This window comes from Erpetoichthys calabaricus, chromosome 1 (assembly GCF_900747795.2).
Source record: "Erpetoichthys calabaricus chromosome 1, fErpCal1.3, whole genome shotgun sequence".
Lineage (NCBI taxonomy): Eukaryota > Metazoa > Chordata > Cladistia > Polypteriformes > Polypteridae > Erpetoichthys > Erpetoichthys calabaricus.
This window is the reverse complement of record NC_041394.2, coordinates 83,215,079-83,241,940: the sequence shown is the minus strand read 5'-3', so window position 1 is coordinate 83,241,940 and position 26,862 is coordinate 83,215,079. Positions and strand designations below refer to the sequence as shown.

The following is a 26,862-nucleotide window of genomic DNA, read 5'->3' as shown; positions in this document are numbered from 1 at the left end:
ACTTCTTTGTTTTAATAAACTCCTGGGTTGCTTTGGCTGTATGTTTTGGGTCATTGTCCATCTGTATCATGAAACACCGCCCAATTAACTTGACTGCATTTAGCTGGATTTGAGCCGACAGTATGTCTCTGAACACCTCAGAATTCATTCAGCTGCTTCTGTCCTGTGTCACATCATCAATAAACACTAGTGTCCCAGTGCCACTGGCAGCCATGCACGCCCAAGCCATCACACTGCCTCCACCGTGTTTTACAGATGATGTGGTATGCTTTGGATAATGAGCTGTTCCACACCTTCTCCATACTTTTTTCTTGCCATCATTCTGGTAGAGGTTGATCTTGGTTTCATCTGTTCAAAGAATGTTTTTTCCAGAACTGTGCTGGCTTTTTTAGATGTTCTTTAGCAAAGTCCAGTCTAGCCTTTCTATTCTTGAGGCTTATTAGTGGCTTGCACCTTGCAGTGCACCCTCTGTATTTACTTTCATGCAGTCTTCTCTTTATGGTAGACTTGGATATCGATACACCTACCCCCTAGAGAGTGTTGTTCACTTGGTTGGCTGTTGTGAAGGGGTTTCTCTTCACCATGGAAATGATTCTGCGATCATCCACCACTGTTGTCTTCCGTGGACGTCCAGGGGCCTCATGTATAACGCCGTGCGTAGAACTCACACTATAACATGGCGTAAGCACAAAAGCGGGATTGTGCGTACGCACAGAAAAATCCAGATGCAGGAATCTGTGCGCACGCATACTTTCACGTTCTTCCACTACATAAATCCAGATCACCGTGAAAAGTAACGCACGTGCACACGCCTTCTGTCCGCCCCAACTCCTCCCAGAATTACGCCTCTTTGAATATGCAAATCAATATAAATAGCCTTCTGTGAAAAGACAATGGGAAAAGCACAGGGGAAAATATAAGAATTTCAGCGAATACCAAGTAGAGGCAAAGGAAAAACGTACTATTTGTTGGTTTAAACAGTGGTATAATCAACAAAAGGAAGTTGATCGAGAGACAGAGTGTCGGAAAAACTCGAAAGATCAAATTCACAAAGTCGCACAGTGCCTGAAATAAAAAAGAAATCACATATCAAAGTCGCCGTGAAAAGGCAAGTCGTAGCCCACCGTCTGAGTGTCATATGAAAGCGTATTAGGGAACAAACAAAAACCATAGGCACACAGTGGGGAAAAAAGCACGAAATGTCAACTTTAATCTCGAAATTTCCACTTTAATCACGTAGTTTATTTTGCCATTAAAGTAGAACATCATAAACTTCATCTTAAAATCGTTTATTTTACTAGTTTCTCAAGTAGCACGTTAAATGCTTTGTTTTGTGTTTGATCTTCTATGTGCTCTGTGTGTGTGAATCACTACGTGCTTCCGTTCTTTCTCTTTCTCCGACAGGACACAGAATGCATTACATTCGAGAGATTACAGCTCTCTGAATAATTAAAATACTGAGATGTATACGTGATATCATTTTCATGATGATAGGAATGAAAGCATGTTATTAAACATGGGAACACGGTGGCGCAGTGATTGTTCATATCTCACGCAAGAGGCTTGCTGCACCATGTACGACCTTCAATGAAATAATTTATTACAGAAGTACTGTCTCTTTCAAACGTACTAACCTTCAATTCCTGTCCATACTTTTCTTTCTCCAATCACCACACAATCAGCTCTGTAATAGACGTTAAGCCATTTGTAAGCTTAGAACGCCGATTCTTCAAAACTTTTAAGGAACATTGAATTATCTTCGTAGTACATGTTTAATTATTCTATTCGTCTATCCTTCCAGTGTCGCGTCAGCACCAGCAAGAATACAACGCAAGGCAGGAGCTATCCTTGAACTAGCTATACGCTGCGGCACCGTGTCCTCACTTAATTATTAACAATACAGATTATTTAAATGAAGTTAAAGTTTTATCTGTATACTATAAGCAACATATTTTGCTGCATTTCATCTTGTCATCATACGCGCTTTATAAAGTGGCGCAGGTTGTGCAATATTATAACTGTAGTGTAAGTTTACAGTGAGGTAATTGTACTTATAAGTACAAACAGTTCTATAAGGAGCACTTGATGGACTGATTGAGTGCGTTTATAGTTCTTGGGATGAAACTGTTTCTGAAACGCGAGGTCCATACAGGAAAGGCTCTGACGCTTTTTGCCGTGGTTGAGGTAGTGTGTACTTGAAACTGTATACCGATAATTCTCTTTCTGATCGTCTGCTGCTGTGATTCACACTCAGATACAGTGATATAAATACTCCGAGTGGTGCAGTGAGAGTAATATGGAAAAAGATGATCCGCAGTGGCAACCCTTAACGGGAGCAGCAAAAAGAAGAACAAGATGCAGTGAGCGTAACAACGCTATAGCAGTTATGGTATTTGGAATACTATGGCTATTCCCTGGACCATTATATTGCTACATGTTAATTACAATCAGATGCATTACACTAATAAACAATATGCAGTTAATTTCAGTGTATTTATAAAGCCGCGTCAGGAATGTGGAGCTAAGAAAGAAAGGATGAGCACACAGGAACAGTAGTTTGACCATTCTGTGGACCATTATATTGTTACAGGTTAATTACAATCAGATGCATTAAATTTATGAACGATATGCGGTTAATTTCAGTGTATTTGATAAAGCCGCCGCCGTGGATGTGGATACAAGAAAGGGTGATCACACAGGAACAGTAGCACTGCTTTGACACTGGGTGCCGCCAGTCTGCAAAACCGAGCAGAGAAATTGCGTACGCCAAGGTATGAGTTACCGTGGAAATGTGCGTGGCTTTACGCCAAGTTTAGGTTTTATACATCACGATTTGAGCGTGGAAAGGTTCATACGCAACATTTCTGTGCGTACGCACCGTTTATACATGAGGCCCCAGGTCTTTTTGTGTTGCTGAGTTCACCAATGCTTGCTTTCTTTCTCAGGATGTACCAAACTGTAGATTTTGCCACTCGTAATATTGTAGCAATTTCTCAGATGGGTTTTTCCTTTTTTTGGAAGCTTAACGATGGCTTCTTTCACCTGCATGGAGAGCTCCTTTGATCGCATGTTGTCTGTTCACAGCAAAATCTTCCACATGCAAGCACTACACCTCAAATCAACTCCAGGCCTTTTATCTGCTTAATTGATAATGACATAACGAAGGACTTGCCCATACCTGCCCATGAAATAGCCTTTGAGTCAATTGTCCAATTACTTTTGAGCCCCTGAAATGAAGGGATTGTGTTAAAAAAATGCTTTAGTTGCCTCACATTTTTATGCAATCGTTTTGTTCACCCCACTGAATTAAAGCTGAAAGTCTGCACTTCAACTGCATCTGAGTTGTTTCATTTAAAATTCATTGTGGTAATGTACAGAACCAAAATGAGAAAAAAGTTGTCTTTGTCCAAATATTTATGGACCTAACTGTACCTATTCCGACTTACATACAAATTCAACTTAAGTACAAACCTACAGTCCCTATCTCGTACGTAACCCGGGGACTGCCTGTACAAGATTTACGCATACAGGTGGGGAGTCCTCTCAGTTTGCTCATTCTTTGGGCACAGTGCACACAAATGTTATGTATACAATACAAAATGAGAATTATTAACAAGTATTTACAGGCCTAAGAGTAGCAGATGTGATTTGAGATAAATTAAACAGAGGTTCATATAGACCAAGGGTGAGCAACATTGGTACTAAAGGGCCACAGTAGCTACAGATTTTTGTTCCAATACAGTTGCATAATTAGAAACCAATCATTGCCAATGACAGATTGTATTTGATTTTATGCTTTTAACTGTTTTAATTCTGCAATATCAGGTCATTCTTATATTGAAAATATTTTTCTTTCCATGGATATCATCAAAATGGTCTGAAGCCTTAAAAAGGATGAATGATTCTCAGTCCATCACTTTTTTCTCTTCAGTTTTCTTCTAAATATTTTGTTTACTTAGATTAGATAAACTTTATTAACCCCAAGGGGATATTTAGATGAACACAGCAGCAGAAACATAAAAATTAAATTAATTAAACCAGATAGCTCATGATGAATACGCATATGTGTAAATGGAAACAAGTTAGAGGAAGAAGTGTTGCTTCCTTTGTCATTTGCATCTTATTGCTAACGTGAAGCAATTAAAAACAGTGAATGCAGCAGTTTATAAGACTAAAATAAGTAATTAAGGGTGGGGAACCTTAAGGATGCAGATAACAAAAACGAAGCATCAGCAATAATCGATTTCTCATTAAGTAACTGTGTTCGAACAAAAACCGACATCTAATGTGTCCCTCTAGGACTGACATTACTCACCCCGATGTTGACTACTGGAGAGTAAACAAGTTTGTAGCTGTATAGGGTCATTACTATTGTGTACATAGTACAATTAAATTCTTACTTGCATTCATGAAACAACAGAGTGAAAAAAAACTCGCTTGGCATATCTTCTTTCTAAATGAAACTGAAATGCATCATTGTATGCCCTAAGCTAACCTTTCTTTAGGATGTGAAATAGCACAATACTTTCATGTATTCTTCTAGTTATCAGATAATAGGCATTCTGTAACAATATACAGTGCCCTCCATAATGTTTGGGACATTTTTTGAGACAATTTTCTTGCCCACAGTTTAAAATTACAAATGAAACAATTCAGACATGATTAAAATGCACAGTGCAGAATTTATGGGTATTTGCATACATTTTGGTTTCACCATGTAGAAATGACAACATGTTTCTACTTGGTTCCCCCCCATTTCAGGGCACCCTAATGTTTGGGACACAGGTGGTGTGATTTAGGTCTTGGGCAGTGTCTTGTCATCTCTACACTTTGCTCTAGCCATCACTCTCATACAGGTTAATTTTTGTTTCATTTGTCCATAAGACCTTTTTACCACAATTTTGCAGCCAATTTTAAGCACTGTTTTGCAAACTGTAATCTGACCATCCTGTTTTTATGGCCATCTAGTGGTTTGTAACTTGCAGTGTGGCCTCTGTATTTTTGTTCATGATGTCCTCTGCAGGTAGTAGTCTCTGACACATAGACATCTGCCTCTTGAAGACTGTTTGTGATCTGTCAGACAGGTAGGCATTTGGGACTTTTTCTTTACTGTAGTGAGGATTCTTCTGTCCTCAGCAGTGGAGGTCTTCCTTTGCCTGCCAGTCCCATTGTGATTACTGAGCTCTCCTATGCGTTTTTTCTTAATGATATTCTAGACAGTTGATTTAGGTAATCCTAAAGTTTTACCAATGTCTGTATGCATTTGTTCTTGTTTCTCAGCTTCATAATGGCTTCTTTGACTTTTATTGGCACAGCTCTTGTCCTCATGTTGAAAAATAATTATCTTATGCTGGCACCAATGAGGCAATGAAACACACCTGAGTAATTACAAACACGTGATGCCAATTGTCCCAAACATTATGATGCCCGGAAATGGGGAGACCATGAATAAAAAGTGTCATGTCTACATGGTGTTACTGAAATGTATGCAATGTGCACTTTAATCACATCTGAATGGTTTTATTTGTAATTTCAAACTGTGGAGCAGCAGGATAAATCAAGGTAAATGTGTCTTTGTCCCAAACATTATGAAGGGCACTGTAATTATTGCAAATGTGGCAGTGCAAACACAGCTATTACGTCAACCCTCCATGATCATTTTTTTTGCAAGAAAAAAATTGTTTTGCTCAATGAAAACAGTCTACAACAAGTCCACAGGCTTTTTAAATATTAAATTATAGTTCACTTGAAAGTTTGCAGTGTGAAACGCAAGTGAACTGAGTGAAGATCTAAAACAAAAAATAACTAATCATCTTCTAATTTCGTGTAAAGCAAATGGTTTATGAGGGTGAAAATGTGATAATTGTACCAGTGTGATTGAATTTGGGTATGTAGGCAAGTGTAGGTTGGTGCCCGATCCTGTAATTTAAGAATCAGATTTAGATAATTTCTACTAGAAATACTAAAATTTAAATATGCAGTTAATTATTGTGCCTAATAAAACATTTTAATTGAAGGAGAAATGTTTACTTTCTTTTACCCTCATTGTATATGAGAAATTACCATATTGTAAAATTAAAATTTGTCCAGTTACAGTGTGACACGTGTTTATTTATGTGTATATGCCTGGTGATCTGCTTGTGGAGGCATTGATCTATGGAACACGCAACTCATACACAGATTGTTGCAGTCAAAGTTGAACAGAAATATAAGAATCCTATTGCTTATTAGTTCACAGGAACATTTCATTTACTAAATAAAGGTTCCATTTTTTCTTTCTGGAAACAATCTAAAAGTTTCCCTTTTGTCAAAATATTTCAGTTAATAGTTGTAGAAAACGGGTAGACCTGGAAGTGTTTTATTTATTTTTTCTTGTACCATTTCTGTTGTAATTTTTCTATTTCCTGCATTGAAAAGTTTAGGTACTGCAAATGTTTTTGGGATAAGATTGCAAATGACAGTGGTTCCAGCCTTCAATATTTTTTGCATGCAAACATCTTTCTTTTTTTAGTCATGAAAACAATTTGCCGATGTACTTAATCAGACCTTCCATCCTATGGTGGATGTAATCCTACGTTATTTCCAACATGATGCATTTGATTTGTAAGTGGATTAATCTTATAATTGTAATCAATATTTATTACATTTTAACCAATATATTTCAGTTTAATTTTGTTCAGTTTCCTTTAAACTATCTTCCACATTGTTAAACTCTTGCAGTTATAATAATAAATTGTCCCCAAACTCAAAATTTCACAATTTGTTGCTTATCTTACAAAGCACCAGTGGACTTGAGAGCACGTCAGCCCATGCCTTAGGTGTGTTTTTGTTGGCACTGGGTAGGCACTTTGCATCTGGCAAACAGATGCCAACCCAAAAGAACCAATGCCACTTGAAGACTGATGATATTCAGCAACGCAAAAAGACCTGGCCGTCCACGGAAGACAACAGTGGTGGATGATCACAGAATCATTTCAATGGTGAAGAGAAACCCCTTCACAACAGCCAACCAAGTGAACAACACTCTCCAGGGGGTAGGTGTATCGATATCCAAGTCTACCATAAAGAGAAGACTGCATGAAAGTAAATACAGAGGGTGCACTGCAAGGTGCAAGCCACTAATAAGCCTCAAGAATAGAAAGACTAGACTGGACTTTGCTAAAGAACATCTAAAAAAGCCAGCACAGTTCTGGAAAGATTCTTTGGACAGATGAAACCAAGATCAACCTCTACCAGAATGATGGCAAGAAAAAAGTATGGAGAAGGCATTATCCAAAGCATACCACATCATCTATAAAACACGGTGGAGGAAGTGTGATGGCTTGGGCGTACATGGCTGCCAGTGGCACTGGTACACTAGTGTTTATTGATGATGTGACACAGGACATAAGCAGCCGAATGAATTCTGAGGTGTTCAGAGACATATTGTCTGCTCAAATCCAGCTAAATGCAGTCAAATTGATTGGGCGGCATTTCATGATACAGATGGACAATGACCCAAAACATACAGCCAAAGCAACCCAGGAGTTTATTAAAGCAAAGAAGTGGAAAATTCTTGAATGGCCATGTCAGTCACCTGATCTTAACCCAATTGAGCATGCATTTCACTTGTTGAAGACTAAACTTTAGACAGAAAGGCCCACAAACAAACAGCAACTGAAAGCCGCTGCAGTAAAGGCCTGGCAGAGCATTAAAAAGGAGGAAACCCAGCATCTGGTGATGTCCATGAGTTCAAGACTTCAGGCTGTCATTGCCAGCAAAGGGTTTTCAACCAAGTACAGTCGACCCTTGATATACGACCGGCCTGACATGCGAACAACTTGCTTTACGACCAAAATTTTTGTTCTGAATTACAACCAACATCTTGCGTTACGACCCGAATGCGGTCACGTGTATCCGCTTGTGTGATTGTAAACAAACAGCCAAGAGCGTTTGTAAGCGTCAGTTGGAGCCCAGATTCATATGTTTGTGGACGGAATTTCGGTCAGTGCATTGATTTATATCATTTATTTCAATAATTGCTAAGGAAGGAAGCGAAGGTAACGAAGGTAAAGAAAGCGATCACAATCAAAACGAAGAAGGGAATTGTGTGGAAATATGAGAGTGGCATTTGTGTGACCGATCTCGCTAATATGTACAGCATGTCGAAATCCACCATCTCGACAATTTTACAAAGAAAAGATTTGTATAAGGAAACTCCTTCCAAACAATAACACACCTTCCATTTCATTCTCCTCCTCCTTCCTTCCTGCAAGCCAAAGATGTCAACTTAAATGGTGAGTACAGTATGAAATTGTTGTTTCTGGTAGGCTAGGCACTTTTTATAACTTTTTGGTTAGTACATTAGGAAAGGTATTGGTGTTTTTGGTAAATTATGCACATTATACAACCCTTTTCTATTAAAAAAAAAGTTAAGTGTTGCTGTATGCTGTTCAGAACACATTAAGGGCATTTCCATTATTTCTTATGGGAAAAATAGTCTTGACTTACAACCAACTTGAGTTACAACCAGTCCTCGCGAACAAATTGAGTTCGTAAGTCAAGGGTCCACTGTATTAGAAATGAACATTTAATTTCCAGTTATTTAATTGGTCCAATTACTTTTGAGCCCCTGAAATTAAGGGATTGTGTTAAAAAGATGCTTTAGTTGCCTCACATTTTTATACAATCGTTTTGTTCAACCCATTGAACTGAAGCTGAAAGTCTGCACTTCAACTGTATCTGAGTTGTTTCATTTAAAATTCATTGTGGTATTTGGAGAGACAACTTTTTTCTAATTTTGGTTCTGTACATTACTTTAATAAATGTTATTGTTGACCGACTGTAACCAAGTGCTCTGCCAATGAATGATGAAGTTTCACCTCTCTCTGACCTTTTAATTATTTCTACTTTACTTTCAATGGTGATGGTTTTTCTCTTCTTTACTGTATCACCAGCACTTGCATCAGATTTGTGTTTCAGAGACATTCTTGAAGGGTGAAGACAAAAGGTTAGGATGAGCTCTTCTGTACAGCACTGTACACGCTATCACAGCAGATTAGGCACCAGTCATCCACACGTCTGATGTATAGGGTGGTCCAGATCTAATTATGCAATTTTCATTACACTATAATAACTTATTCAGTTTTTTACATAGAAAATCACCTGAAAAATCCCGGACCATCGAGAAGTGTGCGAACTGACGACACGAAGAATCGTCTTCGTGCCGAACTGGAATCGTCTCCGCATAAATCAAAGTCATCCAGACGATCTGGATCTGCACAATTAGATCTGGACCACCCTGTACTGACAAGAGACAACTTCCTGCTATATGCATAACAGTACAAACAGGCTTGCTATTGAGAATGAATGGGGGCAGCAAGGGGCGGTTCATCACCAGCCCACATCACAGTCACCTCCACTACAGTATGCTGCCTGCAGTGTCTGCCACACCACCGCCCCCTTTCAACACGCAGCCATCCGAGACACACTACAATGCTACTCCCTGCCTCCCTGTTCACCCTCAATGGCCTCCGTTCAGCCACAACAGGGTCACCACTTGCAGCATTACCAGCCGCCCACCTAGAACGAACTGGGCAGCCGTGTGTGGTGGGCAGGCAGTGAAACCGCTTGCCGCCGGGAGCCGCCTGACGGACACTACACTGTGCGAGCAGCAAAATTGACCCCCTCCTGCCTCCGTCCAGCCACCTCTTGCAGCGTCCCCGGGCCGAAGATGATGGAGCGGTAGTTACTGAGGCACATGCGTCGCAGCTGCGGCCCCGTTCATATGTCGTAGGTCAGATGTCCATAACCTGGGGACTACCTGTAGTGTATGATTACTGTGTTTGATGGATGATTTCATGAGGGCAGGGCTATTCATTTCTTGCCACTGCTCCATGGTTTGGTCGACCCAATCATAAGTGATTTAAATAAAGTCAACTTCTATCCAGTTCTGAACAAGAGATAGTCAGGTTCCGAGCATGAATCAGGTGCTAGACTTGTTCTGACCGAGTAGTACTTATGTGAGCTGTTTAATGCAATATGTGTTACATTTGTAAGTATATTTTATTTATGATGAGATTATGATTATGATGAGCCTAATTACCAGTTGCGATGGTGTAACTTTTACTTAGAATGTATACTAGTTAGACTGATTCTGTGTCAGATCACATTCCAAGCTCACAAAAGCCACTCTAGGGTTCACATGATATTGCACCAAGACCACTGTTTCTAAACAGCTTCAGTCAATTTGTTTTTTGTTCTGTACTAGAATGCTATTGGAGTGTTCACATCTATCTAAATGAACTGAACTATTGGGGAAATCACTTCAGATTCTGAACCAACTGCTCCAAACGAACTAGGTCTGAAACATCTTTATCCTAATGTATACAGTGGGGCAAAAAAGTATTTAGTCAGCCACCAATTGTGCAAGTTCTCCCACTTAAAAAGATGAGAGAGGCCTGTAATTTTCATCATAGGTATACCTCAACTATGAGACACAAAATGAGAAAAAAAAATCCAGAAAATCACATTGTCTGATTTTTGAAGAATTTACAGTAATCCCTCCTCCATCGCGGGGGTTGCGTTCCAGAGCCACCCGCGAAATAAGAAAATCCGCGAAGTAGAAACCATATGTTTATATGGTTATTTTTATATTGTCATGCTTGGGTCACAGATTTGCGCAGAAACACAGGAGGTTGTAGAGAGACAGGAACGTTATTCAAACACTGCAAACAAACATTTGTCTCTTTTTCAAAAGTTTAAACTGTGCTCCATGACAAGACAGAGATGACAGTTCTGTCTCACAATTAAAAGAATGCAAACATATCTTCCTTTTCAAAGGAGTGCGCGTCAGGAGAGAGAGAACAAAGCAAGCAGTCAAAAAAAAAATCAATAGGGCTGTTTGGCTTTTACGTATGCGAAGCACCGCCGGTACAAAGCTGTTGAAGGCGGCAGCTCACACCCCCTCCGTCAGGAGCAGGGAGAGAGAGAGAGAGCCAGAGAAAAACAAAGTCAAAAATCAATACGTGCCCTTTGAGCTTTTAAGTATGCGAAGCACCGTGCAGCATGTCCTTCAGGAAGCAGCTGCACACAGAAGGTAGCAACGTCCCTATCGTCTAGGTGTGCGAACAGCCCCCCTGCTCACACCCCCCTACGTCAGCGCAAGAGAGAGAGAGAGAGAGAGAGAAAGTAAGTTGGGTAGCTTCTCAGCCATCTGCCAGTAGCGTCCCTTGTATGAAATCAACTGGGCAAACCAACTGAGGAAGCATGTACCAGAAATTAAAAGACCCATTGTCCGCAGAAACCCGCGAAGCAGCGAAAAATCCGCAATATATATTTAAATATGCTTACATATAAAATCCGCGATGGAGTGAAGCCGCGAAAGGCGAAGCGCGATACAGCGAGGGATCACTGTATTTGCAAATTATGGTGGAAAAAAAGTATTTGGTCAATAACAAAAGTTCATCTCAATACTTCGTTATATACCCTTTGTTGGCAATGACAGAGGTCAAACGTTTTCTGTAAGTCTTCACAAGGTTTTCACACACTGTTGCTGGTATTTTGGCCCATTCCTCCATGCAGATCTCCTCTAGAGCAGTGATGTTTTGGGGCTGTCACTGGGCAACACGGACTTTCAACTCCCTCCAAAGATTTTCTATGGGGTTGAGATCTGGAGACTGGCTAGGCCACTCCAGGACCTTGAAATGTTTCTTACGAAGCCACTCCTTCGTTACCCGAGCGATGTGTTTGGGATCATTGTCATGCTGAAAGATCCAGCCACGTTTCATCTTCAATGCCCTTGCTGATGGAAGGAGGTTTTCACTCAAAATCTGATGATACATGGCCCTATTCATTCTTTCCTTTACACGGATCAGTCGTCCTGGTCCCTTTGCAGAAAAACAGCCCCAACGCATGATGTTTCCACCCCCATGCTTTACAGTAGGTATGGTGTTCTTTCGATGCAACTCAGCATTCTTTCTCCTCCAAACACGATGAGCAGAGTTTTTTTCATCTGACCATATGACATTCTCCCAATCCTCTTCTGGATCATCCAATTGCTCTCTAGCAAACTTCAGACGGGCCTGCACATGTACTGGCTTAAGCAGGGGGACACGTCTGGCACTGCAGGATTTGAGTACCTGGCTGCATAGTGTATTACTGATGGTAGCCTTTGTTACTTTGGTCCCAGCTCTCTGCAGGTCATTCACTAGGTCCCCCCGTGTGGTTCTGGGATATTTGCTCACCGTTCTTGTGATCATTTTGACCCCACGGGGTGAGATCTTGCGTGGAGCCCCAGATCGAGGGAGATTATCAGTGGTCTTATATGTCTTCCATTTTCTATTAATTGCTCCCACAGTTGATTTCTTCACACCAAGCTGCTTACCTATTGCAGATTCAGTCTTCTCAGCCTGGTGCAGGTCTACAATTTTGTTTCTGGTGTCCTTTGACAGCTCTTTGGTCTTGGCCATAGTGGAGTTTGGAGTGTGACTGTTTGAGGTTGTGGACAGGTGTCTTTTATATTGATAATGAGTTCAAACAGGTGCCATTAATACAGGTAACAAGTGGAGGACAGAGGAGCCTCTTACAGAAGAAGTTACAGGTCTGTGAGAGCCAGAAATCTTGCTTGTTTGTAATTGACCAAATACTTATTTTCCACCATAATTTGCAAATAAATTCTTTAAATATCAGACAATGTGATTTTCTGGATTTTTTTTCTCATTTTGTCTCTCATAGTTGAGGTATACCTATGATGAAAATTACAGGCCTCTCTCATCTTTTTAAGTGGGAGAACTTGCACAATTGGTGGCTGACAAAATACTTTTTTGCCCCACTGTACCTTTCAACTACAGTCTACAGACAAACCCAATGCAAGTAACATGTGCAAAAACGTGCAAAATCATTTCTGGCTCTATAACATATTAACAAATTATTTCTGTGGCAGGGCTCAGCAATTTGGAAGAGTCTCAGAGTACAGTTGTAGCTCCTCCACATCGAGAGAAGCTGGTGGGAGCAGCCATGAGCACAACCCACTGGCAGACCCAGGACATACTAGAGAGTTTTCATCTCTCATCTGGCTTAGAAAGGACTTAGAATTGCACAATGGGGATTGCACAGCAAGGAACAATGAGGTCTCTGCTGACCTGCTGACATGAAGGCATTCACTAAGAAAAGTGGTTTGAGAAGATGAAAAGAGATGATGAGAATTCTATAACCATAAATGTGGTTATCCTGAGCAGGGCTTCAGACTAATTTACTAATTACTAATCTCCCCAAATGAATGCACATTCCAGAACACATTTGAGAAGAAATGTATTTCTACATTACTGTCAAATTCTGCTACAGAACAATTTATTATGACAGGTTCAGAGAATTAAACCTGTTTAGTCTCAAGCACAAGAGACTGTGTGGGTACCTAATCCAAGTCTTCAAAATTCTTAAAAACATCAATATACCAGATCCGGCCATGTTCTTTCATCTAAACAGTGAATTATGTACAGAAGGACACTAGTGGAAATTAAGGTTACCTGCTTTCAGGAAGCACATCTTTGCTAACAGAGTTGTGGGATTCTGGAACAAACCACCAAGATATGTAGCTGAAGCAGAATCTTTTGACAACCTTTAAGAAGTACTTGTATGAGATACTGGAACATATTAGCTATTAGATAAACAAACAAGCTTGACGGAGTGAATAGTCCTCTTTCATTTGTCAGATTTCCTATAGCCCTTTCTCAATGTTTATACAGACTACAGTACATGGTATAGTTTTTAAGCTGTTTTTTCTCCCATATTTCATAATGACAATCTTAAATCGCCCATCCCTAATATAATCTGCTTCTTATATTCGGTGTAGTACCTAGTTTGCTATTTTCAAATGACCTGGAGCCTTTAGTTTTAGCACATTATCTTCATTATTACAAAAAACCCTCAAAAACCCTCAGCAATTATTTATTTTTCAGTGAATTCACTCCTGTGTATCTTACATGATCGTTTATCTAAATAGCAGACACTCAAGTAAGAAGTAAGTAAATGTGACGCTAATCGATTAGTAGTAATGCAAGTATTCCTCATTGTTTTGAATGACTTACTTCCTTGAAGACAGCACAGTGATTCTGTAGTATGCATTGCTGACTTATAGTTCCAGAGTCCTAGGCTTTCATTTCAGCCCTGGTTTTGTCTGTATGGGGTAATTTTTCATATAAACCCAATATAGCATTACAGCTAGCTGGAGGAAATGCCAGACTTGGCCACTGCAGACCCTGATCTTGTTGCCAGAGCATGTCAAATTACACAACTGCATGATGACTTTCCAGCACAGTTCACACTTCCAAACAATTGCACAATCACCTCTTTTTCTGACAGTCACTAATGTACTGCCTAACTGAGCTGGTGCTGTAGAGATTTTACAGATATGGCTATCTCAGATATGGCTGTACAGAGTTTACAGATATGGCTAGTTCAGTTGCAATTGCTGCCTTCTTTTCACCATTCTGACATGACAAGAAAAACACCAGACTTCAGAGAGATGAGCCTCAATTCCATTTGTGAGGTCTAAAACACTTGCGTTGCTTATTCCATCTTGCTGTATTATATGTATTGTATTTCCAGTGAACATTCATTGGTTGTCAGCTTTCCTACCAACACAACCCTTTCCCTACAACTTAAGACAAAATCAATTGGTTTTGTCAGGTGAGAAGAGGCCTAGTTGGAGTGCGTCCTTGGATATGTCAGACTACAGAGCTAAAGGTTTGGGGAGTGTGCCACAAATGCCTCCAATTTAAGATTTAAATAAAGTCTGAGATGGAATAGTTATCGAATATGACAGTCTTCAGGTGTGCTGACATAAACAACATTTTTCCAGTAGTCAACAAATCCACCCCACTGAAATATGCCAGTTATGTTCCAATGCTTTTAATGACAAATAAATACAGCTTTTCCTTATGACAGATGCTTAAAATTTTACCACAAAGCAGCAGCTGGTCCGAGATTTCAACTTTAAGAAGCGGACGTCTGTCCCTTTCACTAATAACAATATATGCTAACTGGTAAACTTTTATATATATATATATATATATATATATATATATATATATATATATATATATAAATACCTGCTGTCTGTTGCTAGCTTTTACGAGGATCTAATTCTCTTACCATTGTTTTTCTTCAGAACTAACGTTTTGTGTCTGGATTTGAATTTTGCCTTGCCTGTGATGCTGTTGGGTTATTCTCTCATGAATCAGGTTGGTTGATTTGATAATAGACAGATAGACTGAAGGAACAGTTTGTAGCAATTTTTGCAAGTCCAGAGTGTGATGAGGTAGGAGACTCTGATCGAAATACAGAGTTGTGATTCACGGCAATTGTACATCAAATAATTTTAATAGTGTAACTGTATGTAATGCACTATTTTAAAAAGGTGTTGTAAAATTTTGATCAAGACCAACATACAACATATCACCTACATGAATTAAACAATTAAATATATGTATTTGAAAAGTTTATCTAAATATAAGATGTAATAAATACATTTTCAAGTGCACTCTGTAAAGCAGTGTTTTTCAACCACTGGGTCATGACCCACTTTTGGGTTGCAGGCTGTCACCAGTGGTTCATGAGTTGCTATTGTTTATAATGTAGAAGGTCTGCCACTGTAGCGAGCTGCCACTCCTACTATCGCCCACTTGTATCCCCCCCCCCCATCTTTGACAAATCATTCAAAAATTAGTGAAGAGAAAGAACATACCATGACACACATTTTTGCTTTTCTATATGTTGCCATTTCAAAACTAAATGGCAAGTGATAGGGAAATTCTGACTCAAAGCCCCACCTTGTTCTATGCATACCAAACAAGAACAAAAAACTACAACAGATTAATAGGAAGCCTTTCACTTAAGGCTATATTTTTATGTACAGTAAATTTTATAACTATAAACTCCTTACTTTAAAGATAACAGATTTGACAGCTTTATTAAACCTACACTTATTTTAATAGTTCAATTTAATGGGTAAAAAGTGCAATAAAGTATTTTTTTTTCTTCCTTGAGTTTAATATATAGTCAGTATGCTGGTGCATCTTTTAAAGATGCAAGCTTTATGAAACAGCTGACCAATTCAAAATCAGTCTGACTGCTAAGGAATCAAAATCATAGTCTGGAGAAATTAACATTTGGGCAGCTTGTTTGAGAGACTCCTGTAGGGTGTGTATGGAGACAGTACATATTGACACAGCTCACGTTCAAAGTGCATAAGGGACTACTACCATAATATTGCGCAACAAAACAAAAACAATGTAACGAGTTCAGGATCATCCCATTCTTAGTCACTTGAGCCTATCAGTGCACATTAAGCAGAAACTCAAGTCAGTGCAAACAAGTAATGCTTTAGATGCTGAAGCTCAACAATCAATCTACAATCAAAAAACAAACTAATGCCTTCTTATGCCCAAAAAAATGCTTCCCCTCCCCCACTCATCTTTTTTAATATGTCAAGCTATTATTCTTAAATAGTAAATAAATGTAGAGAAACCCACATGCAACATTACAATCACGTTATATGACTTTTCATTTCCTATTTTCAGGCATTATACCAAATCAAAACCACTTAGGAAAATGATGTAAAAATCAGGCACATTGGTGATTTTGGGTGGTCTTTGGGTGGACAGAAATGGTAAATAGCTATTGTCTATATCTGTCCACTCCTTACAGGTAGTGGCGAACAAGTAAATATAGGGGTCCAAAGGATAAAACCACTCAATAAACAGGACATGCTCACTTTAAAATGTGTCTCAAATGTTAAACTGCATCAACTCATGTATTGTAGTAGCTTGTATAAACTGTGGAACACCACTTATGGAGAACAGCTTTATTAAACTTTACTATTTAACTGTACTCCAGAGGACAATACAGTGTTTATAACTGGATTTGATGAGAGATATCCGAGTTAATCCCATGACCCACACTCACTGTCAATCTTTATAACAAAGTCACAAATCTAAATCACCTTTTCTTGTCCACACCTTCTTAAAGTTACTTTAGGCTCACTTCAGATACCTGCTTATAGTGTAAGTATAATATATAAACTTTAAAAGAGAAATGTATTCAAGCATTTAAATCATGATACTTGCATTAACATCTTAGGCCGGGTTTATACTTCACGTGACGTGACGCATGCTGTAACGGGCAAACCTGCTATGAAAGCGTTGTACTGTTTATACTTGCACGTGTACTTTACATAAATCTGGAGGAATCCACCAGGTGGCAGTGCGAGATATCATCACAGTGAGAACAGGTTCGGCTTCGCTTTGTTATGAATTGCCTGGAACACCCATTAAATTCCGATGACACCTTACCGAAATATCTCTGAAAAGAATGTTTAATGATTAAATCTATCAATCCAGGGATGTGCCCATTTCAGCAAGCATTGGGCACGAGGCTGAAACAATCCCTACACAGGGTATCAGCTCATCGAAAGGTAAATACAAGCACACACATACACTACCATCATTTTAGTGTCACCAAATCTGCATATCTTTGGAAGGAAACCGGAGCACACTGTGGAAACCCAGAAGGAAAACATGCAAACTCCAGGCAGAGAATACCAGCGATGTGGCTCCCTGCGAGGCAGCAGTGCTACCACTCTGCCACCGTGTCAGCCCCATGTGTGTAATTATTAACAGTATTCATTATTTAAAAAAATTAATGATTTAACTGTAAAATGTAACACACATATTTTAATGCATTTCATCATGAAAGTGATATCAAGTATAAATCTTAGGATTCTAAATGTGCAGAGAGTTGGAATATCATACATTAGGGCAGAGTGGTGGCTCGGAGGCTAAGGATCTGCGCTGGTATCCCAAAGGTTGCAGGTTTGAATCCCTGTCACTGCCAAAAGAGATGCTACTCTGCTGGGACCCTTGAGCAAGGCCCTTAACCTTCAATTGCCCCAGGGGCACTGTACAACGGCTGACCCTGCGCTCTGACCCCAAAGGGTATGCGAAAAACCAAGTAATTTCCTTCGGGATTAATAAACTATAATAAAATAAAAAAAAAATTTAATGTGTTGTGTGTGACAATGTATTGCCGTTTGCCGCTGCTGTCAGGTCCGGAGAAAGCCCTACAAAAAAAAAAGATGGCACAGAAGATGGTACGTGAGACTTTTAAAATGTATCATGTTATTACGATCGGGGAATATGCGACGCTTGAATATGAAAGCACCACGAATGCATTTGTATGTCGGCATTTTGCTTCACCACATCAAACCATTCATCAAACATCGAAACGCGCACATCGATCTCGTAGGATCCGCAAAGCGGCTTTCTGTCACACGTACATAGTAAACAGAGACTCTGACGTCACATTCCGACTTTTATCACACTGCACCCCCCGACTTTTTACAGGTACCGCAACTCGCGCACACGTCACGTTAATTTCTGAGGACCTGCTCCGAGGACGCGTCAAATGAACGCTGGGAACGCGTGGCAGCCATGATGCGGGCGCGTACGCGTACTGAGCATGAAGTATTAACGAGCCCTTGCATGTCCAAAGAATCCTACTGCACTTTCCAATACCACAACGTCAGCCAAAGAACATGATAGCTATAAACTAAAGTCACCAGCTTAATATGCACAAGGGGGAAAAAACGTCCTCCTGTAAACCTCAAGTTGGATTAAGTAGTTTAAGCAAATGGATGAATATTTGTCAGTTTCTCGTGTATTTTTCTTGTGCTGAAGATAAGACAGCTTCAAAATACTCCTACCTTTTGCAGTCACTAAAATCACAAAATTAATACAAAGCAAGTTTTAATTGATGAAAGCACCTCAAAAAAGAATAACCAAGAACCACCTTTGTACCCCAAAGAGCACACATGGTGGTCAAACAGTATCTGGCACTGATGCTCATCTTCCAGGAGAATGGGTCTAATCCTCAACTCTTTCAACAACTGTATGGAGTTCATATGTTCTCCCTGTGATTTCATGGGATTTTTCTCCAGGTAATCGATTTCCATTCATCAGTATTGGCTGTTGGGAAATGATGAAAGTAATATTCCATACATGATCTTGCTGTGTCAATAAAGGGTTTACAATTCCAACTGAATGGCTCCCATTTCAAGGTTGACTTTAGCCTTATGTCCAATGCTAATGGTCAGACCCTACCCCCAGTGTCCCTGCATTAGGTAAGTATTTTTAAAGTGCATAGATAGACTAATACTAATACTAATAATTCATTACATTTATATAGCGCTTTTCTCAGTACTCAAAGTGCTATCCACACAGGGAGGAACCGGGAAGCGAACCCACAATCTTCCACAGTCTCCTTACTGCAAAGCAGCAGCACTACCACTGCACCACCTGCAGCTTCTCTCAGTCATCTTTCACATCATGTGTTAAAAAAATGATTGTTTACATTAGTAAAGTCATACTGCAAACATAATATTCAAAGTTAGGGCCAGTGGCAATCTCAAAAGGACACTCCTTTAATAAGAAATAAGTAAGTTCAGCATCAAGACATGTGATATTGAATGTTTTCAAGTAAAGGACAAAAGAGGTCACTCCAACAGATGCAATAGAAGTTTGATGACATTTTCAGCAGTATGTCTGAAAACCACAACCAATGCACATTATACTCCAAACCCTGTTTGATCCAATTCAGGATCAACATGTCCTGGAGTCCATCTCTGCAGCACTGGACACAAAATAGTAAACAGACCTGAACAGAACATCAGGACACCCTGGAACAGATTCTGGCTAAGAGCATGTTGTTTTCTTACTACTTTGCATATACAGTATACAAATACACAAATTCCTCATTTTTTGTGTAATACACAGGTATCCCTTATGAGCAGCTGAAAGCACCAAAAGAACTGTCACCTGGATTGTCGCCTAGAATAGGCGAAACTATCTACAGGCAATCCGTATTTTTTAAAGTATGCCTATGGTTTGTATTGCCATTCATTTACAGTGGAAGTGGATACCAAGCGAATTACAACATTTATGACACAATTGGTGACATTTCTTTTAGTTTTCCAATTGGAGCACAGGCAGGTCAAGTGACTTCCTCATGGTCACACAGTGTCAGTAGTGGGACTTGGACTTCAAACCCTGAGGTTGTGGGTTCAAAGCCTTAGCCACTACACCACACTGCCTATAAAAATATAAAATGGAGATGACATGAATGAAACTCTTAGCCTTTAAAAATGAATTGGCAGAAGCAATAACGATGAAACAGTTTGGATTATTGTCATAAACATGAAAATGTACAGGGTACTCCTTTGCATGGAAGACGCTATACTGATGAAAACGCTAAACTTTACTCTAAATACCATACCATCTCTTGGAGATGGGCTGTATGTCCATAAACAACCCAAGGGGAATTTCCCTTTAGAACTTTCACTTCAACGTAACTAATTCTACAGTATCTCATCCATGCATCAGCTGAAAGACACAGACACAGACACAAACACAGACAGACACACACATACATACATACATACATATCAGGCTGCCTTGTGCCCCACTACATCCTGACATGAAGCGATTTCGAGACTGCATCGCTTTTTGTTAGAAGTTGGCGGACAGATGGTGACAGCGATCATCCATCAATGCCACAAGCAATGCTGGGGTCTTTTGAATAACGCGCTTCCATGTCGCTACAGTTCCCTCAATACGTAAAAGTGCAAAACTCCATTAAACCTCCAAGCAGACTTTTGCTTTCAATCAAAACGCTCATACACATGCTTTGCTATGCACAACAAAAAAAGGAAAAAAAAACAAACTTGACTTAAAATCTAGTATAACCAAAAACAAGGCGCGAATATGCATAATAAGAAACGCTTTATGAAACATTTGAAAAAGAAGGCGGAAAGTTGTTTCCGGCGCCTGCACATTCTCGTAATGCACTGAAACATGCCGCTTTCCGTTGCCATGCCTACAGCGAAGTGTCTCGGAGACGTTGCGCAGGATAGTCCGCGGCTCCACACTACCCGGCAGGCCTCTCCACTACCTTCTATGAGAAAATAGTGCAGCGATTAGTCGTCATTACACTTACTGGAGGGAACCGGGCGTTGTATTTCTTTTTCTTGCTCGGCATCCTGTGTGGTACTCTTCGGCTTCAAAAACTTGTTTTCTTTCCCCCTCCTGTTGCAAGACCGTACCGGCAGCAGAGCCTTCTCCCGAGAATCACAGAAGGTTCCGCTGGGTCTTACAAGCCGCGGCCTCGCTCGCTTCAAGCCTAACCCTCCCTCCGCCGGTAGGGGGCAATGCAAGGATGAGATGCTCGTCGGATTGGACGAGGCGATCAGCTGACCTTGCCTTGAAGAAAAAGAAAAGCAAACCGACGGGAAATTCTACGTCGTATAGCCCGTCAGAGTACCTAGAGGCTTCTCACTTCAAACTTCAAACTACGCGATGCACCTGCTGACTGACGGAAGCTTCAGTGCTGAGTTGCGTCTTTCCAGTTTAAAAGTCCTCACATCAGTTGCTTAAGTGCAAAGCGGCGGTGGCCTGAACTTTCTGAAAATGGATCTATATCTATTATTTTAAAAGTACTGTTTTTGCAAAGAGAATTGGGGTGAGTGTTCGCTATCAAACTATAGCCAAACATCAATCCATTTTCAAACCAATTTAATTCAATAAAGGGTCAGAGGGCAGCGCTAGAAGCAAAACAGGAACTTAGCCTGGATGGAATGCCAGGCCATCTCTGGACACACTTACTCATACCAGCCGATTTAGAATCACTGGTACAATAATGTGCACAGCCATTAATACAGGTCAGTGATATTTTATAGGGCATTAGTACAAGTATTTAACAAATTATATTTAAAATATCTGGTAGCATAGGTAGCCTTGCTACCTCATGGGTCTAGCATCTTGGATTGAAATTCTGTGCCTGGTTATTGTTGTGTGGAATTTCATATTATCTCAGTTTCTGCATGGATTTTCCTCCCCACATCCAAAGACATGTGAACTGAGTAAATTGGCAATTCCAAGTTGACTGCTATTTGAATGTACATGAGAGTGGGCTCTGTGACAGACCAGCGCCCTGCTTAGGACTGTTTGCTACCTTTGCTGTCAGTGCTGCTCGGATGAGCCCTAGCTCCTCATGCCCTCACTTTGGAACAAACAGGGAAGGATGCTAAACCAAATGCTATATTTAGTAAACCAAAGCCTCTCTTGGAATGAGCTAACACAGGATGCAACAGCAGTTAATCAAAAAGCACATTCACACACATAGCCATACTAAGCCAATTTAGAGGCATCAGTTAATCTAATATACATTAGGAAAGACAAGAGGAGTCCCAGGAGAAACCACCCATAGATATATGGAAAACATGCCAATTGAGTACAATAACTGGGCAATGAATCAAACTTGGATCCCTAGGCCTCTGAGGCTGAAGCAATAATCAGTGGTGTCGGTTTAGGGGAGAGGGTTTCAGAGTTTAAGCCCCTGGTATATTGCATTAAGGTAATGATCTTTTCATCCATTACTAATATATTTATATACATACTAGATACTAGCTAAAAAAATTGAGTAAAATTAAAAGTATTTGATCAAGTCAAGTGGCTTTACTGTATATTATATACAGTACTGCAGCATACAGTAAATAAAACTATTGATTTACTGTATGCAAACGTTAAAGACGCATACAGCGCCTCCCCGCTGCCTGCGCTTGGGAAAGCAGATCATAACCTGGTTCTGCTTCAGCCTCACTATAAACGAAAAGTGAGAGTCCTACCTGTAACCACACGATCATTCAGGAAGTGGACCCCGGAGGCTGAGAATACTCTGAGAGAATGTTTTGGAACTACAGACTGGGATATCCTGCAGGGATCTCATAGTGAGAACATTGAGGAAGTTGTTGACTGCACTACTGACTACATCAACTTCTGTATGGACATTGTAGTTCCAGTAAGAACTGTACGCTGCTATGCTAACAACAAGCCATGGATTACAAGTGACATCAAGGGCCTTTTGAACCAGAAGAAAAAGGCTTTTAAAGACGGTGATCAGCATGAGCTCAAGCGCGTGCAGAAGGAACTCCGAGTCCAGCTCAGGGCGGCGAAGGAGCAGTACAGGAGAAAGCTGGAGCAGAAGTTGCAGAATAACAGCATGAAGGAAGTGTGGGATGGGATGAAGATCATCACTGGCTGCAGCTCAAAGCGGGGTACCACCATCGAGAGAGACGTGAAGAGAGCAAACCAAATGAACAACTTCTTCAACAGGTTTGACCACCCTAACCCACTCTCACTCTCACCTCGGAGTACTGCACCCTCCACACATCCTTCTGCTGATACCAGCATAGGAGAGACATCCCCACCCACAATTACAGCAGCGCAGGTGAGCAGAGAGCTGAGGAGACTTCATGCCAGCAAAGCAGCGGGTCCAGATGGAGTATCGCCACGACTGCTGAAGGTCTGTGCATCGGAGCTGGGGGGTCCTCTACAGCGCATCTTCAACCTGAGCCTGGAACAGGGGAGAGTCCCGAGACTTTGGAAAACATCTTGTATCACCCCAGTCCCAAAGGTATCACGTCCTAGTGAGCTGAATGACTTTCGGCCTGTTGCTCTGACATCACATGTGATGAAGACCATGGAGAGGCTGCTGCTTCACCACCTTAGGCCACAGGTTCAACACGCCCTTGACCCTCTGCAGTTTGCATATCAGGAGAAGGTGGGAGCAGAGGATGCCATCATCTATATGCTACACCGATCCCTCTCTCACTTGGACAGAGGCAGTGGTGCTGTAAGAATTATGTTTCTAGACTTCTCTAGCGCCTTCAACACAATCCAACCTCTGCTCCTTAGGGACAAGCTGATAGAGATGGGATTAGATTCATACCTAGTGGCATGGATCGTGGACTATCTTAAAGACAGACCTCAGTATGTGCATCTTGGGAACTGCACGTCTGACATTGTGGTCAGCAACACAGGAGCGCCACAAGGGACTGTACTTTCTCCGGTCCTGTTCAGCCTATATACATCGGACTTCCAATACAACTCGGAGTCCTGCCATGTGCAAAAGTTCGCTGATGACACTGCTATCGTGGGCTGCATCAGGAATGGGCTGGAGGAGGAGTATAGGGACCTAATCAATGACTTTGTTAAATGGTGCGACTCAAACCACCTACAACTGAACACCAGCAAAACCAAGGAGCTGGTGGTGGATTTTAGGAGGCCCAGACCCCTCATAGACCCTGTGATCATCAAAGGTGACTGTGTGCAGATGGTGCAGACCTATAAATATCTGGGAGTGCAGCTAGATGATAAATTAGACTGGACTGCCAATACTGATGCGTTGTGCAAGAAAGGACAGAGCCGACTATACTTCCTTAGAAGGCTCGCGTCCTTCAACATCTGCAATAAGATGCTGCAAATGTTCTATCAGACAGTTGTGGTGAGTGCCCTCTTCTACGCGGTGGTGTGCTGGGGAGGCAGCATTAAGAGGAAAGACGCCTCACGCCTGGACAAACTGGTGAGGAAGGCAGGCTCTATTGTTGGCATGGAGCTGGACAGTTTAACATCTGTGGCAGAGCGAAGGGCGCTCGGCAGGCTCCTATCAATTATGGAGAATCCACTGCATCCACTAAATAGTATCATCTCCAGACAGAAGAGCAGCTTCAGTGACAGACTGCTGTCACTGTCCTGCTCCACTGACAGATTGAGGAGATCGTTCCTCCCCCAAACTATACGACTCTTCAGTTCCACCCGGGGGGGTAAACGTTAACATTTAACATTATGCAAAGTTATTGTCTGTTTTTCACCTGCATTATTATCATTCTTTAATTTAATATTATTTATTGTATCAGTATGCTGCTGCTGGAGAATGTGAATTTCCCATTGGGATTAATAAAGTATCTATCTATCTATCTATCTATCTATCTATCTATCTATCTATCTATCTATCTATCTATCTATCTATCTATCTATCTATCTATCTATTTACAGTGTCACGAAATAGCATTCCCCAGGACCACAGTGCAACATGTACATATGAACACAGGACAAGTGCAAGAGAGGCATAAAGAGGTAAGAACTATATTATATAGTGACCCTGTGTTCGGATTCAGCGGGTTGGAAAATGGATGGATGGATAGATAATTAAATAATAAACAATAGGCAGGTGAATACTGTAGATAGTAATAATTTGAAATATGGTAGAAACAATTTGAAATACAGTAGTAATAAATAAATACTAACAACAGCTAATAATAAAAAAACAACAGTACTAACAAGTGTAGCAAATGTACTGCATATAAATAAAAACTAGGAGCAGATCTGAGGGCAGGGGGTAGATCAGAGTCTGGAGGGCCAAGTGGCAGAAGCTGTTGCAGAACCTGGCAGAACTGGTACGGATGCTACAGTACATTGTGCTAGATGGAAGTGGGACAACAAGACTGGGAGGGGCCCTTCACAATGCTATAGGCTTTGTAGATGCAATGCATAGATACCATGAAATCCAAGAAATGCCCTTGGCACTGATTACTATCCCACCCTCGCTTTATGTACACTCACCCAGAAAATTATTAGGATCACCTGTACACCTGCTTGTCCATGCAATTATCTAATCAACCCAGCATGTAGCAGATATGCAATGCATAAAATCATGAAAATACAGGTCAGGAGGTTCAGTTAATGTTCATATGAAACACCAGAATGGGGGAAAATGTGATCTCAGTGATTTCAGCCATTGGTTGATTGTTGGTGCCAGACAGATTGGTTTGAGAATTTCTGTAATTGTTAATTTCTGAGGATTTTCATGCACAACAGACCCTAGAGTTTACTCAGAATGGTCCAAAAAACAAAAAAAAAACATCCATTGAGTGGAATTTCTGAGGAAGGAAACACCTTGTTGTTGACAGAGCTCAGAGGAGAATGGCAAGACTGGTTCAAGCTATCAGAAAGACTACAGTAACTCAGATAATCAATCTTTTAAAATATGATGAGTAGAAAAGCAATTCAAAATGTAGTACCTGTTGAACCTTGAGGCAAATCCTCCTATCAGCTAAAAACAGAATGCTGAGGCTGCAGTGGGCATAATCTCAGCAACAGTGGACACCTGAAAAGTGGAAAAATGTAGCCTGGTCTGGTGAATCTCGATTTCTGCTGAGACAAACATATGATAGGGTCAGAATTTAGTGCCATTAGCCAGAATCCATGCACCAAACCCATCTTATGTTACAGTCCAGGCTGGTGGTAGTGTAATGGTCTGGGGAATGTGTTGTTGGCACACTTTGGGCCCATACGAATCATTCATTGCTTAAATAACACGGCCAATATAAGTAATGTTGCTGACCATCTGCATCCCTTCAAGGGAACAATTTACCCATCTTCTGATGTCTACTTCCAGCATGATAAGTCATCATGTTCCAAAGCAAAATTCATCTCAAATTAGTTCCATGAACATGACAAATAGGTCAGTGTTCTTCAGTGGGCTTCCCAGTTACTGGATCTGAATCCAATAGAATACCTTTTGAATGTAATAGAATGGGAGATATGCACCATCAATGTACAGCTGACAAATCATCAGAAGTTGAAAGGACCCAGTATTAGTATAATGTTGCTAATAATTTGTCTAGTGAGTATATAATGTAACAAAATACAAACATAAGCCATCAAAGGAGTTGGGGTTCCATAATGGAATTCCTGATTTATTGGAGTATTGGCAATAAACCTAGCTTATGTAACATAACATTTAGGTAAACACCAGTGTATGCCTTTTGATTCCTGGTCTTGACTAGTACCACATTGATTCTTGTGTTCAATTTAATATTGTGGTGACTGAGATAGGTCAGAGGTGAGGTCTCTATTCCTCTTTTGGGGCTTTGCCATGTGGACAAAGATAATATGTGATGTAACTTTAAGATCTTTTCCCAGTGTCCTGTTT

General features: G+C 40.5%; 1 protein-coding gene across 1 annotated transcript in view; it reads right to left on the bottom strand.

Annotated features, from left to right (window-relative positions):
- The window catches only part of drap1 (DR1-associated protein 1 (negative cofactor 2 alpha)), a 43,049-nt gene extending 21,811 nt beyond the window's left edge, over positions 1-21,238 (bottom strand). The window contains exon 1 of the mRNA XM_028803075.2: positions 21,028-21,238. Within this exon, the coding sequence (XP_028658908.1) occupies positions 21,028-21,069 (42 nt within the window). The 5' untranslated portion in view covers positions 21,070-21,238. The remainder of the gene's footprint in view (positions 1-21,027) is intronic.
- Between the last annotated feature and the right edge of the window lie 5,624 nt (positions 21,239-26,862).